Source organism: Myotis daubentonii, chromosome 1, assembly GCF_963259705.1.
Source record: "Myotis daubentonii chromosome 1, mMyoDau2.1, whole genome shotgun sequence".
Taxonomy (NCBI): domain Eukaryota; kingdom Metazoa; phylum Chordata; class Mammalia; order Chiroptera; family Vespertilionidae; genus Myotis; species Myotis daubentonii.
The window spans coordinates 104925437-104942555 of NC_081840.1; the positions used below are offsets into that span (position 1 = coordinate 104925437).

At 43.0% G+C, this 17119-nt stretch overlaps 1 protein-coding gene across 5 annotated transcripts in view; it reads right to left on the reverse strand.

Annotated features, from left to right (window-relative positions):
• CUL2 (cullin 2) overlaps positions 1 to 17119 on the reverse strand; it is a 160854-nt gene that overhangs the window by 17655 nt on the left and 126080 nt on the right. For all 5 annotated transcript variants that reach the window (XM_059655987.1, XM_059656004.1, XM_059655980.1 and 2 more), the window contains one exon: positions 7925 to 7991. In XM_059655987.1, the coding sequence (XP_059511970.1) occupies positions 7925 to 7991 (67 nt within the window). The remainder of the gene's footprint in view (positions 1 to 7924; positions 7992 to 17119) is intronic.

Here is a 17119-nt window from a genome sequence, read left to right on the forward strand (position 1 = left end):
CACTCACAGAGTAGGGCCGATAGGGGAGTTGGGGCACCGGCCTCTATCACCCACAGAGCAGGGCCGATCAGGGGTTTGGTGCGCCGCCACTGTCACACTCAGGGCAGGGCTGATGGGGAGGATATGGCTCTACCCTGTCACACACAGAGCAGGGCCCACGGGGGGGAGGGGGGGATTGGGGCACTGCACCCTGTCACACACAGAGCAGGGTGGATCAGGGGGTTGGGGAGCCGCATCCTGTCACACACAGAGCCGCAGGGCAATCAAGGGGTTGGGGAGCTCCCCCCATCAGGCACACAGCAGGGCTGATCAGGGGGTTGGGGCGCCTTCCCCTGTCACGAACAGAGCAGGGTGGATAGGGAGGTGGTGGCCCCGCCCCCTGTCACACACAGAGCCGCAGGGCGATCAGGGGGTTTGGGCGCTGTCCCCTTTCATGCTGATCCCAGTGCTAGGAGGCATATTACCCTTTTACTATATAGGATAGAGGCCTGGCGCACGGGTGGGGGCTGGCTGGTTTGCCCTGAGGGGTGTCCTGGATCAGGGTGGGGGTCCCCACTGGGGTGCCTGGCCAGCCTGGATGCAGGGATGATGGGTGTTTGCAGCTGGTCACACACCCTTCAGGATGGGGGTCTCCACTGGGGTGCCTAGCCTGTCTGGGTGAGGGGCTGAGGGCTGTTTTCAGGCTAGTGGGTGACTGAAGCTCACAACCACTCCTTTTTTTCTTTTTCTTTTTAATTCTGGGCCAGCTTTAGCTCTGAGGCTTGGCTCCAGCTCTTAGGCCTCCACTGCTGAAAGCACGTTTCTGGTTTGTTTGGGTTCTATAATCGAAACACTGTTTCAACTCCAGGTCTGAGATCCTGGCCGGTTGAAAGGTTTCTGGGGTTTTGTTTAGCTTCTATATTTGTAACAATGTTTCAAACTGCAAGCTCAGAGGCCGGCAGCGGCAGGCGGGGAACAATGGAGTCCTCCGTCACTGACACTGAAGCAAGCAAGGCGCATGTTCGCTTTAAGCTGCCTGGCTGCCGGCCACCATCTTGGCTGGCAGTTAATTTGCATATCTCCCTGATTAGCCAATGAGAAGGGTAGCGAAGTTACAGCTAATTACCATGTTTCTCTTTTATTAGATAGGAGGATAAGCACTTCCTACAGCCATTTTATCTTTTGTTTTCTGGTAGCTCTGGGCCTCCATTGGTTCTTTTCCATTGTGTTTATGTCTGTTGTTTTTGTTTGGTGGTATTCCAGACTTCTTTCCTCTGTTTCCTCTTTTTGTAAGCTATGTGTCCTGGTTTGGGAATTTGTGTGTGTGGCTACCATTAGGTTTAAAAAAGATAGACTTGCATATATACCATAGTTTTTCTTTTTCTTTTGAGTGCATCTGATCTTCATTCTCTTTTACCAACACAGCCCCTCCAATTTATTGTTGCAAATTATCCCTGCTTATGCTGTAAGTTTTTTGATGATCTTACTCATAGTGTTGTGACCTTATGTTCTTTGTTTCTGGTAGAATAACTCCCTTGTGTATTTCCTGCAATGGAGGTTTCCTGGTGATAAACTCTCTCAGCTCCTGTATGTCTGGGAATGTTTTTATTTCTCCTTCATATTTAGTGAATAATTTTGCTGGATATAGTATTCACTAGGGGCCCGGTGCACGAAATTCGTGCACTGGGTGTGTGTGTGTGGGGGGGAGTGTCCCTCAGCCCAGCCTGCCCCCTCTCACATACTGGGAGCCCTCAGGCATTGACCCCCAACACCCTCCAATCGCAGGATCGGCCCCTTGCCCAGGCCTGACGCCTCCGCCAGAGGTGTCAGGCTTGGACAGGGGACCCCCATCATCCCCTGATCACTGGCTCTGGCCCCTGCCCAGGCCTGAGGCCTCTGGCCCAGGAATCATGCCTGGGCAGGGGACCCCCATCTCCCTCTGATCGCTTGCTCCACCCCCCGCCCAAGCCTGACGCCTCTGACCCAGGCTTCAGGCCTGGGCAAGGGGACCATCATATCCCCCCAATCCCCGGCTCCGCCCCCCACCCAGGCCTGATGCCTCGGCCAGAGGAGTTGACCCTCATCACCCTCCGATCACCAATCACCGGATCGGCCCCTTGACCAGGCCTGAGGCCTCTGGCAGAGGTGTGAGGCCTGGGCAGGGGACCCCCAGCTCCCCGTGGTTGCAGGCTCCGCCCCTGCCCAGGCCTAACGCCTCTGGCCTAGGCGTCTGGCCCGGGCAGCGGGGACCCGCAGCTGCAGCGGCCCCGCGATCGTGGGCTCCGCTTTAGGCCCAGGCAAGGGACCCCTAGCTCCTGGGACTGCCAGCTTCGACCGTGCCCAGCTCCCATCGCTGGCTCCACCCCTACTTCCTGCTATCACTGGCCAGGGCGGCAAAGGCACCTGATTCTCCGATCATTACTGGGGGGCAGGGCAAAGGCGGCCCCAGGGCCGCCTTTGCCCTGCCCCCCAGCTCTTAGCTCCCCCCTGGGTTTCCGATCACTGTCAGTGGCAGGGGGCTTCTTCCTGCTTTCCCTTTCGCCTCCCTGCATTGTGCCTACATATGCAAATTAGCCACCATCTTGTTGGCAGTTAACTGCCAATCTTAGTTGGCAGTTAATTTGCATATAGCCCTGATTAGCCAATGAAAAGGGTATCGTCGTACGCCAATTACCATTTTCTCTTTTATTAGATAGGATGGCTGGTAATGTCTCTCTTTCAGATGTATGAATATTTGGTTCCACTCTCTTCTCGCTTGTAGAGGTCCTGCTGAGAAGTTGGATGAAATTCTGATGGGTTTTCCTCTGTAGGTCACTTCCTTCTTTTCCCTGGCTGCTTTGAGAATTTTTTCTTTGCCATTAATTTTTGACAGCTTTAATACCAAGTGCCTTGGAGAGGGCCTCTTTGGATTGAGGTAAGTAGGTGTTGTGTATCATTCTTTCCATATGTTTGGGAAGTTCTCATCCACTATTTGTTCGAATAGACTCTCCATTCCATGCTCCCTCTCCTTCTCTTCCGCAATATCTATAATTCAAATATTGCTTTTTCTGATGGAGTCAGGTAGTTCTTTTAGAGCTCTTTTATTATTTTTCTTTATACTCAGGTCTCTCTCTTCTTCCTTCTGCATCATTTCTAGATTCCTATCTTTGATATCACTCATTCTTTCCTTTATCTGGTTGTCTCTGTTTTCTATGCTCAATAGTTCACTCTTAAATACAGAGAGAGAGAGAGAGAGAGAGAGAGAGAGAGAGAGAGAGAGAGAGAGAATATGAATCATCAATCAGCTGCCTCCTGTACCACCCACACTGAGGACTGAGCACATGTGCCTCATCTGGGAATCGAACTGTGACCTCCTGGTTCATAGGTCAATACTCAAACACTGAAACACACACACATCAGGCCAGTAGTTCACTCTTAATATCCTTAATTTCACATTTCATTTCTAGGATTTCTGATTTGTTCTTTTTTAAAGTTTCAATTTCTTCTGTAAAGTACTCATTTGGTACATTTGTTTTCTGAGTGCATTGTATTGCCTATCTGTATTTTCTCACACCTCTTTTGAGTATTTTCAGATATGCAATCTTGAAATGTCATTTATGTCATGTATTTCCATGTGTTCCAGCTTGCCTTCTGGTGATTTTTCATTTTCATTCTGGTCATCCTCATTACTGTGCTTATCCATGTTATTTGCTGTCCTCCTTTGCCTGTGCATTTATCTCTGAAGAGGTCTTTCTACTATTTTCCAGTGGATGGCACTGATTTGCAAGATTTTTTTTTACCTCTGTAATCTCCCTGTCTTGAACCTCCCTGGCTTCCATAAGAGTACAGTAGCGCTTCTTGGGGGTAGAGTTTGTTTTGCTCCCCACCATAATGGCAATTTTTTTAAAATTAAATCTTTATTGTTCCGATTATTACAGTTGTTCCTCTTTTTCCCCCCCATAGCTCCCCTCCACACGGTCCCCCCCCCCGCCACTGTCCTCATCCATAGGTGTACGATTTTTGTCCAGTCTCTTCCTGAACCCCCCACACCCCTTTCCCCCTGAAAATTGTCAGTCCACTCCCTTTCTATGCCCCTGATTCTATTATATTCACCAGTTTATTCTGTTCATCAGATTATTTATTCACTTGATTTTTAGATTCACTTGTTGATAGATGTGTATTTGTTGTTCATAATTTGTATCTTTACCTTTTTCTTCTTCTTCCTCTTCTTAAAGGAAACCTTTCGGCATTTCGTATAATACTGGTTTGGTAGTGATAAACACCTTTAGCTTTTTCTTATCTGTGAAGCTCTTTATCTGACCTTCAATTCTGAATGATAGCTTTGCTGGGTAAAGCAATCTTGGTTGTAGGTTCTTGGTATTCATCACCATAATGGCAATTTTTGACCTCCAAGGGGTTCCACCCTAAGGTCCTTCTTGGGCAGGGGTCCTCAAACTACGGCCCCCGGGCCACATGCAAATACAAATATTGTATTTGTTCCCATTTTGTTTTTTTACTTCAAAATAAGATATGTGAGGTTGCTTTGGTGGTATAGTGGTGAGCATAGCTGCCTTCCAAAATAAGATGTGTAGTGTGCATAGGAATTTGTTTATAGTTTTTTTTAAACTATAGTCCGGCCCTCCAACAGTCTGAGGGACAGTAAACTGGCCCCCTGTTTAAAAAGTTTGAGAACCCCTGCTCTTGGGGATCAGTCAAAGGGAAATACAGACATTCCTTGGGTTACGACGTACATCATTTCGTGGTTACGTCGCCATTTCCCATTTATAAAAAAAAAAAGTTCTGTCCTTTCGGCGTATGTACATGTGCTTTATGTTTTTTATTATTTATTTACAAGTAAAGATCAGGAATTGTTATCTTTCTTTTAAATTTTTTTTACTGTTTCACTTCATTACTGCTGTGTATGTACTCGTGAGTAACATAGGTCCTTATGTAGGTGGGTTCCAACTTACGGCGAAAATCGCGTTAGGCTGCGCTGTAGAAACGGATCTCTGACGTAACCCGAGGACCTACTGCAGTGGTTCTACTGCAACAGCTCTTGATTTACAGATATGCTCAGGAACCCAACTCAAATGACAATGGGTGGTGAGTTTTGGGAGTCCTAGCGGCCAAAGGGCTCTGTGGTTCCATTTCTTTGTCTGAAATACCACGCCAGGCCTGACAGTGGAAAGCTGCAGCACAGAACACTGTGCTTTGTCAGACACTGTCTGCTCTCTCACCACTCACCTTGCTAGACTGTCCCTCGCCCCCTCCCCTAGAGCTCTCTGTTCCTCCATGCTGAAGGAGGTACCTGCTACCACTGGCTTTCTACCCCCTCCCAGATGCACCAGTTGCCAGTTCCCAGCTGCAGAGCTGCATCTGCACTTTCCTTCTCATCCCCTCATTTATTCCTGGTTGTCCTCCTTTAGGTATTTCAATGCATAGGTCTCTCAGGCATGCGGCTGTGTTGAGCAGGATTACTTTGTTGAGTTCTAATTGGTTAACTTGTTGAAATTTCAGAGGGAGAGGATAAGGATCTGTCTCACACTGCCATTCCTCTGATTTCACTATGTGCATAGTTTTAAAACATGAAATAGCTGATTTTTTAGTCATGGGCATGAACCTCTTTTCCCTTAGATTGTCAAATGAAAAATAATGACAATAGCCAACACAGTAGCCATCCAGAGCGAATGAATCAAAATTACACCTATTTTTTTTTTTGCCTGACTGGCTAAAACTGTATTTTTGGTGTACTGCAGAATTTTAAATTAACTTATGTGTGCCATAAGACAAACAAGACTGAAAATCACTGTTGTAAATTACTTTTTAAAAAATTATTGGTCTTAGAGAGAGAGAAGAAGGGAGAAACACTGATTTGTTGTTCCACCTATCCAAGCACTCATTGGTTGATTCCTGAATGTGCCCTGACCAGGGATCAAACCCGCAATCTTGGTGTAACAGAACAATGCTCCAACCAACTGAGCTATCCGGCCAGGGCAATAGATTGCTTAATTTTTAAAATTTTTTACCTCTGTTGGTAATACACTCAATACTCCTCTATGCCTCAATTTTGGCTAAGTCATATTCATTGTTGAAAACCAAGTTTAGATCTTATCTACCCAGTAGGTGTTTACTATCATCATTCTGTGCGATATGTAATACCCTGGGTCTGTCTCTCCATTACAACATTCAAAACATTGTACTATAGTTAATTACTTGATAACCGTTGTCAGTCCAAATTCTAAACACAAAAAACTATGTACATGGGTTTTTCTTTCTTTTTGTATACAACAAGTTGCCTAACACCAAAACAGTGCACTTCTCATTAAAATTACTTTAGGAGACAGTTTGATATTGCTAAGGTAATGAGAATAATTAAGAGTTTAAATTCCCCAAGATAGATATGAAGGAGAATTAAAAATAAATTAAATTTAAATACATTAAGATATATTTGCTTTTTAAATTATCTAAACCACCATTTTTCCCTTAAAACCAATTATAGTTACTAAATGAGAATAGAAAATATTCACAACAGATGTAAAATTAAAGGCTAATGACTGTTACCACTTATTTAAAATATCAATAAATATCTCTATTTCACAAACTATTGAAAAATTAAAATGCCCTAGTTGTTTCATAAAGATAAACTTGATAAATATGTATTACCATGTATTAATTATTATAACCTACTATTACTAACATAAAAAGATATCATATACTAAAAATGTCAATTAGTCAAATAAATGGCACTTAAGAGAAATTACTTACATGTAATTATTCTTAGGTGAATGAACAGAAAGACTTTCCTAATAAAGGTTATGGTGACTGGTCAGATTTTCTTCTACCATTTCTAAGAGATACTTTCTTGTACAGTGTCTTCTTTTTTTTTCTTGTACCATTTCTAAGACATATTAACATACACACCCTTTCCTTCTTATACAAAGGAAAAGCTGATATACTGCATTTTTCAAAGCATAAGCAAATGTCAGTGTTTGCTTAGGCTAACATCTTCAGGTAACTTAGAGCAATTGCACACAGTGTACAATCATTCAGATATTATTACCCTTACTTAAAATAATAAGTCACTATTAATTATAACTGTTAATAAATAACAAGAATAAAAAATGAACAGTGATCCCCCTGCCCCCAATGTTCCAGAAAGCAGCAAAGGAAACGATTAGATTCTGATTAAACCATTCTAAAACTGGAAACTACTGGAAAATAACCTGGACTTTCTGGAAAAAGCATTTACTATTGAAATTCACTAATAGTACCACAAATAAAAATCAAATGGTTGCATTTCCTTATGATGCTATAAAAATTAATATGATATTTAATATAATGGTTAATATAATATGTGTTTGTGTCTGGCATATTTAGGGAGAATAGGTTTTTCTGAAGTATCTGGTTCATCAAATCTGGGTTTCTAAATAAAATGCTAATGTCTATAAAAAGTGGTTCATTACAGAAATGTAGTAAACCATAATAAAATTGAGAAATTTAAAAAATAAACAGTATTATTATAAGTAGCATAACTATAAAATACTATTAAAAAGTGCTGCACCAGCCCGGTTGGTGTGGCTTGGTGTTGAGCGTTGTCCTATGAACCAGGAGGTTGGAGTTCCATTCACAGTCAGGGCACATGCCCAGGTTATGGGCTCAATCCCCAATGTGGGGTGTGCAGGAGGCAGCCGATCAATGATTCACTTTCATCATTAATGTTTCTATCTTTCCCTCTCCCTTCCTCTCTGAAATCAATTAAAAAAGAAAAAAGTGCTGCACTTGAATTTCATTATTAGTTGCTTTAATGGTAACCAGAAAGGAAGGTAGAGAAGAAAAGGTTAAAAACCATTATTAGGAGGGAAAAACAGCAATTGACAATTAGGCTATAGAAAATCTCTTTCTAAATTATTACCATAATCAGAGCAGATAAATTTCATTAAATTAGATAAAATTAAGTTCATTTTACCTGTGCAGAGGTAATGTAACCATGTAAGTTTCCTCCCACTGAAATGCTGGCTGTAAAATAATTCAAACTGTAAAAAATTAAAAAAGTCAAATTATTTTCCGCTACTGTAACAACTTACCTGGCTATTACTACATTAAAAAAAGTTTTTAAAAAGTTCGTGTTATAAAAAGACATTACACCCCATCAGGTATATCTACTTGTTTTACACATGAGAAAAACACATCTGTGCAAGTCTCTAAACAACATATGAAAATTACTCCAGCTCTTTTCTCTTACAACCTTGTCCAGGATACTTTCTACTAAAATGCAGCCCTGCAAATTTGACTTTTTCTATAAAATCAGAAATAACATGGTGATTCAATATCATTTTTTAAAGTTATCAATTCAGACTTTATAAATATTAATTACAAACCGAAAACACTATCATAAATTTCAATATAAAAATACAAGTCATACTTTTATTTCTCATCTATTTGTCAATGTATATACCTTTGCTGAAGGAGAGGTTACCTATAAAGTGACATCCAATATTTAACTTCCACATCCAGTTGAATACTAATACAAGCAAAATTTCAGAGTACTTGTCTTTGTATTTTCTCTTGTTCATATTATTATAAAAAATTAACTTTAATACTCTATTATTGTAACTTTTTTTTTTAAATTATTGTAACTTTTAAAAAATTCATTTGTTGGACTGAATGTGCAATAGTGGGACACCAGTCCAAAAAACAGATCATATCTTTTATTTATTTATTATTATTTTATATTCTTTTGAGAGGAAGGGAGGGAGAGAATGAGGGAAAGAGAGAGAAAAACATCAATTTGTTGTTCCATTTATTTATGCATTCATCTGACCAGGGAATGAATCTGCCATCTTGGCATAACAGGTCAACAATCTAACCAACTGAGCTACCCAGCCAGGACACAGTTATTATCTTTTAATGAGATATTACATAATATAGTGAGAAAACTGAAACATTAAAAAAATAAAAAGTCAACTTTACTGCAAAACTGAATACACAAATGTCACAATTCAGAATTGTGGACAGACTTTTACTAAGATTTTTTATTGATTTTAACAGAGAGAGGGAGCAGGAGAGAGAGAAACATCAATTGGCTGCCTCTTGCAAACCCCCTACCGGGGATCAAGCCCACAACTCGGGGATGTGCCCTGACTGAGAATCAAATCAGTAACCTTTCAGTGCTCTGGACAACACCCAACCAACTGAGCCACACTGGCCAGAGTGTGGACAGACATTTTAGAATGATGTGTCATTATGTCATATGTAATATTAGAGGCCTGGTGCACAAATTCGTGCACAGGTGGGGTCCAGCTGGCCCACCCCAATAGGGGCCAACTGAGGCTGCACCAGCCGGGGGGAGGGAACGCAGGAGGTTGGCCAGCGGCCCTGCCCCTTGGTCAAACTCCCGGTCGAGGAGACAATTTGCATATTAGCCTTTTATTATCTAGGATATCTAAAGCTTTTATTTGTATATCAAACTTTACCATTTGTACTTTCAAAACGAAGTTTAAATAAAGCAATTAATAACATCTGACCTGTCAGCTGCACTATGCCCACTCATTACAACAAAACTGATCACTCTCAGCCAAGGAAATTAATAAATTCTTTCAGCAGTTTATTCCAACTTGGCTTATTCCTAGGAAACTCAAACTTGTTAAGCATGTTTTCCCTTCAAGAGTGCATCATTCTCCTCTATAAGCAAATCCATCAAACACTTTGCATGATAAATAGGAAATGACTAGCACTTGGAATACTTAAGATTTTCTTCCTGGTTCTAATGTAGATAAAGAGAAAATAAAAATATGTCACAAAAGGATCTCAGAAGTATGCTTTAACTAATTAATAATCTCCAAGGGTGTTGATAAAATTTAATTACTGTTATACAGCTTATAATTTAACTAGAGGCCTGGGGCACAAAATTCATACACAGGTAAGGTCCCTATGCCTGGCCGGCGATCAGGGCCAATCTGCAGGGTGACTGGCGGGGTGACCCCCGCTGGCACCCGCCTTGGCTGGCCTGGTGCTGCCCACTTGCTGGCCCTGCTCCCCGCCGCCACTGCAGGTCGGGGCCTGTGGGCTGGGGGAAGCTCCTGCATTGAGTGTCTGCCCTCTGGTGGTCAGTGCGCATCATAGCGACCGGTCATCCCGATGTTTGGTTGATTTGCATATTAGAGTTATATAGGATTATTAAACATTTATAATGAATTAGTGGACAAAAGCAAATGAAAACATTTCTGAAACTGAGAAAAGTTTAAAATACCCTTTACAAATTATTTAACTGCAAACTAGCTTTATATATTCAAAGTGTATATATTCAAAGCTCTGAAGACACGTTTTACCTTTTTTTACTTTTACCTATTTTTACTCCTAGCAACTGGTACTACCAGTAAAGTTTTATTGATGATATCGTTATGCCCAAAAAAACCCATTTCTTTATACTTAAATATCTGAATAGCTAATCATAACAAAAAGATTCAGCTCCAAATGAGAATATTATGAATTTATTTGGTATTAAAAGACAAAAGCTGAGATCCAAATGGCAGCTGACGGGATGGCAGGCTGCAAGATAGTGTGTGAGAGAGCAAAAGGAGGGTGCGTGGATGTGCAGGGAGTGTCTGTATTTGTGAGTGACGAACAGTTATATTCTATATAACTGTTGGGGACTGGCGGATCAGGATCCCTGGCCGGGCAGCATCTACTACTACTGAAATCTCTCCTGGAGCAGCCAGCTCTGCTGCACAGACAGCGTGATCTTGAAGGGGAGAGCAGCTGTGATTGGAAGCCCAGCCTTAGCTTCAACCAGGGAGACCTCAGATACATCCTGGGACCTACAGCCACAATGCCCAGGGACCAGCTGCCTTAGCTGTGAAGTGACAAACACTGAGACTCTGGCCTCTCTGGCCATGGGCATCTAAAGTTTGTCCAGAGGAGACAAGGTGGCGGCTGAATACACGGTCGGGTCCTGCGCCTTCTCACAGAGCAGATTATTTTCGTTGCTACTTCATAACTGTAATTTTGCTATTGTTATGAATTGTAATGTAAATATCTGATATGCAGGATGTATTTTCATTGTGTGCGACCCACAGGTTGAGAACCGCTGAGATGGAACAGCTGAATTGAATAACACCCACTTGGAATTGGCGAATTAAACAGCTGGTGAGGCAATCTGTGGATGAAAAGATCAGAGATCGCCTGGAGAGAGGTGAGATGTGGGATCCAGGCTGGAGGGAGAAATATGCACAGCAGGGACTAGTCTCAGAGGGAGACTGCGCCCCAACAAATCCGCACCCCTTAGGGTCAGTGTAGCCCTCGAATGTGGAAAGGGGTCCACAGGGCTGCTGGCAGAGGGGATCTCTAGATCTAAGCCCACAGCTGTGGGAGACTGTGCCCAGAAAGGCAGCCTGAAGTTCTATAACGGCTGCGCGGTGCCGGGGGGGGGGGGGTGGGGGGGTGGGCGAACGCGAGGCGGTGTAGTTGCTTTGTCTTTTTTACTTCCTTGCTTGCTAAGCCCAGTACATAGGATCTTCCGATTAAAAACACTCACTGAGACTGCAGGGGAAGGTTGTTTTTGAGGAAACTGGGGATCAGAATAAGGAGAGATGAGCAGGAAAGCACCTCTGGATCTGTCCGTCCCTTCAACCCAGTATTAATTGCAACAGGAAAAGAAGAGTCTAACTCAGCCGTGGGCAAACTACGGACCGCGGGCCGGATCCGGCCCGTTTGAAATGAATAAAACTAAAGAAAAAAAGACCGTACCCTTTTATGTAATGATGTTTACTTTGAATTTATATTAGCTCACACAAACACTCCATCCATGCTTTTGTTCTGGCCCTCTGGTCCAGTTTAAGAACCCATTGTGGCCCTCGAGTCAAAAAGTTTGCCCACCCCTGGACTCTAACTCTAACCACTGGGTCAAGGAGCCATTTGGTCCTGGAAACTAATCCAGAAACACCGCCACCCAGGGGATGTGTCAGAAATTGACTCTTGTGTAAATACAACTGAAGGCAGGCAGAGAAACAAAGTAAGCAGAGAGACCCTGCTTGCCTGAACACAAGGTTGTGGCTTATGACACAGAGGAGCGGTGGACTGCAGGGAACTTCAACGCTGTGCTGACTAAATGACAGGAAACAGACGTGCCAGGCTTTTATCTTTTACTTAATTTAACTACAATTTTTTTCTTTCTTCTCACTTTTACTTTTTGTATTGTTATATTCTTACTAGGGGCCCGGTGCACGAAATTCGTGCACTGGGTGTGGGGCGGGGGGGAGTGTCCCTTAGCCCAGCCTGCCCCCTCTCACATACTGGGAACCCTCAGGCGTTCCCCCATCACCCTCCAATCACAGGATCGGCCTCTGACAGAGGCGTCAGGCCTGGGCAGGGGACCCTCATTTCCCCCCATCACTGGTTCTGCCCCCAGCCCAGGCATGATGCCTCTGGCCTAGGCGTCTGGCCCGGGCAGCGGGGACCTGCAGTGGCAGCGGGGGGGCGCCGCGATCACGCGGGCTCCGCCCCTGCCCCGCAGGATGCCTCTGGCCTAGGCGTCTGGCTCGGGCAGCGGGGACCCGCTTTAGGCCCAGGCAAGGGGCCCCTAGCTCCTGGGCCTGCCAGCTTCAACCGTGCCCAGCTCCCATCGCTGGCTCCACCCCTACTTCCTGCTATCACTGGCCAGGGCGGAAAAGGCGCCTGCCCCCCAGCTCTTAGCTCCCCCCTGGGTTTCGGATCACTGTCAGTGGCAGGGGCCTTCTTCCTGCTTTCCCTTTCGCCTCCCTGCATTGTGCCTACATATGCAAATTAACCGCCATCTTGTTGGCAGTTAACTGCCAATCTTAGTTGGCAGTTAATTTGCATATAGCCCTGATTAACCAATGAAAAGGGTATCGTCGTACACCAATTACCATTTTTCTCTTTTATTAGTGTAGATTTTATTATTACTATTATTTTACCTTTTAAAGTTTCATTTCATTTATTTTATATTTGGATTAGTGTTCTAGATTTTTTAAAAAATATATATTTTTATTGATTTCAGAAAGGAAGGGAGACGGAGAAAGAAATAGAAACATCAACGATGAAAGAGAATCATTGATAGACTGCCTCCTGCATGTCCCCCACTGAGGATCGAGCCCACAACCTGGGCATGTGCCCTTGACCAGAATCAAACCTGGGAGCCTTCAGTCCCAGGATGACACTCTACCCACTGAGTCAAACCAGCTAGGACAGTGTTCTACATTCTTTTTTTTTTTCTTCTTCTGGCATTATTTTACTCTATCTCAATTTTTCTTTTATGCCTACACTCTCTTCCTCACTTTTCCCTTTTTGCCCTGTTTCTCTTATCCTGTTCCTGCTTTAGTTTTTCTCTAGCCTTTCTTTTGACTCCCTGTTAAAAATTGATCTTACTCATATATCTAATTTCCTCTCCCCTGCTCCATGTCCATGCACACTTCTCTCTTCTCTTTCTTTACTAGCCAAATTTTTTTCTTACTTTTTTTTTTCCTTTTTCTTATTTTGTCTTGTGGTTGTTGTTTGTTTGATTGCTTGTTAGTTTCTTTTTTTCTTTTTATTTTCTTTCTTCTGTTTTTCCTCTCCTCGCTTGTTCTCTTCTTCTACTAATATCTTAATAAGTTTCAATCACCAACTCAGGCCTATTTACTCTCTATTCTTCTTTTCCAAAAATAGATGAATACACAGATAGATAAAATAAAGGGAAATTTTTCTTTTATATACATTTTTTAAAATATATATACATTTTAATATATATATTTTTCTGTTTTAAAAAAATGTTTTATTACTTTTCTTCTTATACACTCATTCTCTTTCTACCTCCTCTATACTGAATCGTGGCCATTTCCCCATTCATTCAATTCCTTGACCTTACCTTCTGGAAATAAGCTCTGCCTCTTCAGATTCATCTGGGTATTTGTTATTTGGGTGTTTGTTGTTTGCATTCTACTCTGTTTGTTGTTTGCATTTTTTGGATTAGTTGTTCGTTTTTTTGGAGTTTTCTCCCCATAGACATATATATTTCCCCCTTCTTTTTTCTTCTCTTTCTTTTCTCTCTTACATTTTTTTCCTTTTCTCAGTATCATTTTTGCACTCTTTTCTCTCCCCTAAAACTCTTTTTCTGGTGGTCACCTTTATTTGGGGTTATTGGTATCGTGAATACATTTGTGTTTGGTGCCCTGTGTATTGTGTTTTCCCATGACAGACTTGAGAGGGAAGTTCATAGCTCTGCAGGCCTACCTCAAAAAACAAGGAAAAAAATGGTAATAAATTATCTAACCCTACAACTCAAAGAGTTAAAAAGAGAGCAACAGGAAAAGCCCAGCGTAAGTAGAAGGAAGGAAATAAAAAAGATCAGAGCAGAAATAAATGACATAGAGACCAAAAAAAATACAAAAGATCAACAAAACCAAGAGCTGGTTCTTTGAAAAGATAAACAAGATTGATGAACCTCTAGTCAGGTTCACCAAGAAGCAAAGAGAGAAGACCCAAATAAACAAAATCAGAAAGATGTGAAGTAACAACCGATCCCACAGAAATACAAACGACTATGAAAAAATACTATGAACAATTCTTATTCCAACAAAATGGACAAAATAGACAAAATGGGCATATTTTTAGAAAAATACAAGCTTCCAAAACTTGATCAGGATAAAAAAAAAAACCTGAATAGGCTGATAACCACCAAAGAAATTGAAGGAGTAATCATAAATCTTCCAGATGGCTTCACAGGGGAGTTCTACCAAGCATTCAAAGAAGAACTAAAACCTATCCTCCTCAGACTATTCCAAAAAATTCAAGAGGAACGCATACTTCCAAGCTCTTTCTATGAAGCCAGCATTACCCTAATTCCAAAACCAGATAAAGACACCACAAAAAAAGAGATCTACAGGCCAATATCCTTGATGAACATAGATGCTAAAATCCTCAACAAGATTCTAGCAAGTTGGATCCAGCATTACATTAGAAAGATCAGCCGAAACCGGTTTGGCTCAGTGGATAGAGCGTCGGCCTGCGGACTGAAAGGTCCCAGGTTCGATTCCGGTCAAGGGCATGTACCTGGGTTGCGGGCACATCCCCAGTAGGAGATGTGCAGGAGGCAGCTGATCGATGTTTCTCTCCCATCGATGTTTCTAACTATCTATCTCTCTCCCTTCCTCTCTGTAAAAAATCAATAAAATATATTTAAAAAAAAAAAAAAAAAAAAAAAGATCATACACCATGACCACGTGGGATTTATTCCCACGGCTGGCCCCACCCAGAATTGGCTCCCCAACCTCAATGGGGGCGGGCCCGCCAACCAATCACCCACAGCCCCTCCCCCCAGCTGGCCGGCCCTGATGGATTCTCTCACCCTAGGCCTGCTCCGCCCCTAATCACATCCACCACCCCAATAGGGGGCAGGGCCGGCCAGCCAACCTCCTGCAGTCTCTTTCCCCAGCAGGCCCCAACCCCTATGAGCCCCCACCACCCTGATTGGGCCGTAGGCCCTCCACCAAGCTGGCTCCGACCCTGATTGCCCCCCCAACCCAAATATGGGGAGGGCCTGCCAAACTTCTGCAGCCCTTCCCTCATGCAGCCCTGCCCCTTATCGCATCCCCCACCCCAATAGGGCTAGGGCTGGCGAGCCAACCTTCTGCAGCCCCTTCCCGCGGCAGACCTCCACAACCCTGATCGGCCCGCAGCCCCTCCCCCTGGCTGACCCAGCCCCTGATTGCCTTCCCCACCCCAATAGGTGGCAGGGCTGGCTGGCTAATCACCCATGGCCCCTCCCCCAGGCAGCTGGCCCCCAATTGGCACCCCCTCCCCATTTGGGGGCAGTCCACCACCCACAGCCCCTCCCCATGGCCAGCCCTGCCGCCAAATCACCCACGGCCCTGCCCCCAAGCCGACCTGGCCCTGATTGGGCCCCAATCGGGGCTGGCCAGCCAATGTCCCCTCATCTCCTCCTCCGAACAGACCCAGCCCCGATCCACCCCGATTGAGGCCAGGCTGGCGGGACCCCACCCATGCACAAATTCATGCACTGGGCCTCTAGTCTTTTATAAACCTAATGGTAACCACACACACAAACTCCCAAATCAGGACAAATAGCTTAAAAAAAGAGGAAACAGGGAAGAAGTCTGGAATACCACCAAACAAAAACAACAGACAGAAACACAAAGGAAAAGAACCAATGGAGACCCAGAGCTACCAGAAAACAAAAGATAAAATGGCTGTAGGAAGTGCTCACACATCAATAATTATCATAAATGTAAATGGTCAAGTTCACCAATAAAGAGGCACTGAATAGCAGAGTGGATCAAAGAAACAAAACCCAACAATATGTTGCCTACAAGAGATACAACTAAGCTGCAAAGGCAAAGGTAGATTCAAAGTAAAAAGTGGAAAATGATTCTCCACGCAAATAACATCCACAGAAAAGCAGGTGTAGGCATACTTTTATCTGAAAAAATATATTTGAAGATAACAAAGATAAGAAGAAACAAAGATGGACACTTTATAATGATAAAGGGAACACTACATCAAGAAAATATAACACTTATTAATATATATGCACAAAATCAGGGAGCACTCAGATATATAAAACTACTATTCACAGAACTAAAGAGAAAAACAGATCCAAACACAATCATAGTTGGAGACCTTAATACTCGACTGACAGTTCTAGACAGATGAACCAAACTGAAAATCAATAAAGAAATATCAGCCTTAAATGAAACACTAGACCAAATGGACATAATTGACATTTGCAGAACCTTTTATCCCAGAACATCAGATTACACATTCTTTTCCAGTGCACATGGAACATTCTCAAGGATAGACCATATGTTGGGTCACCAAACTAACATTAACAAATTCAGAAAGACTGAAATTATACCAAGCATATTCTCCACCCACGATGCCTTGAAATTAGAAATCAATTGCAAAAAGATAGTAAAGAAACTCACAAATACTTGGAGATCAAACAATATACTACTAAAAAATCTCTGTGTCAAAGAGGAAATAAAAGATGAGATCAAAAGATATATAGAGACAAATGAAAATCACAATACAACAGATCAAAACTTCTGGGATGCAGCAGAAGCAGTAATAAGAAGGAAGCTTATATCATTACAGGCCTAACTCAAGAAACAAAAGAAATCCCAAGTAAAAAATCTAACATCACATCTTA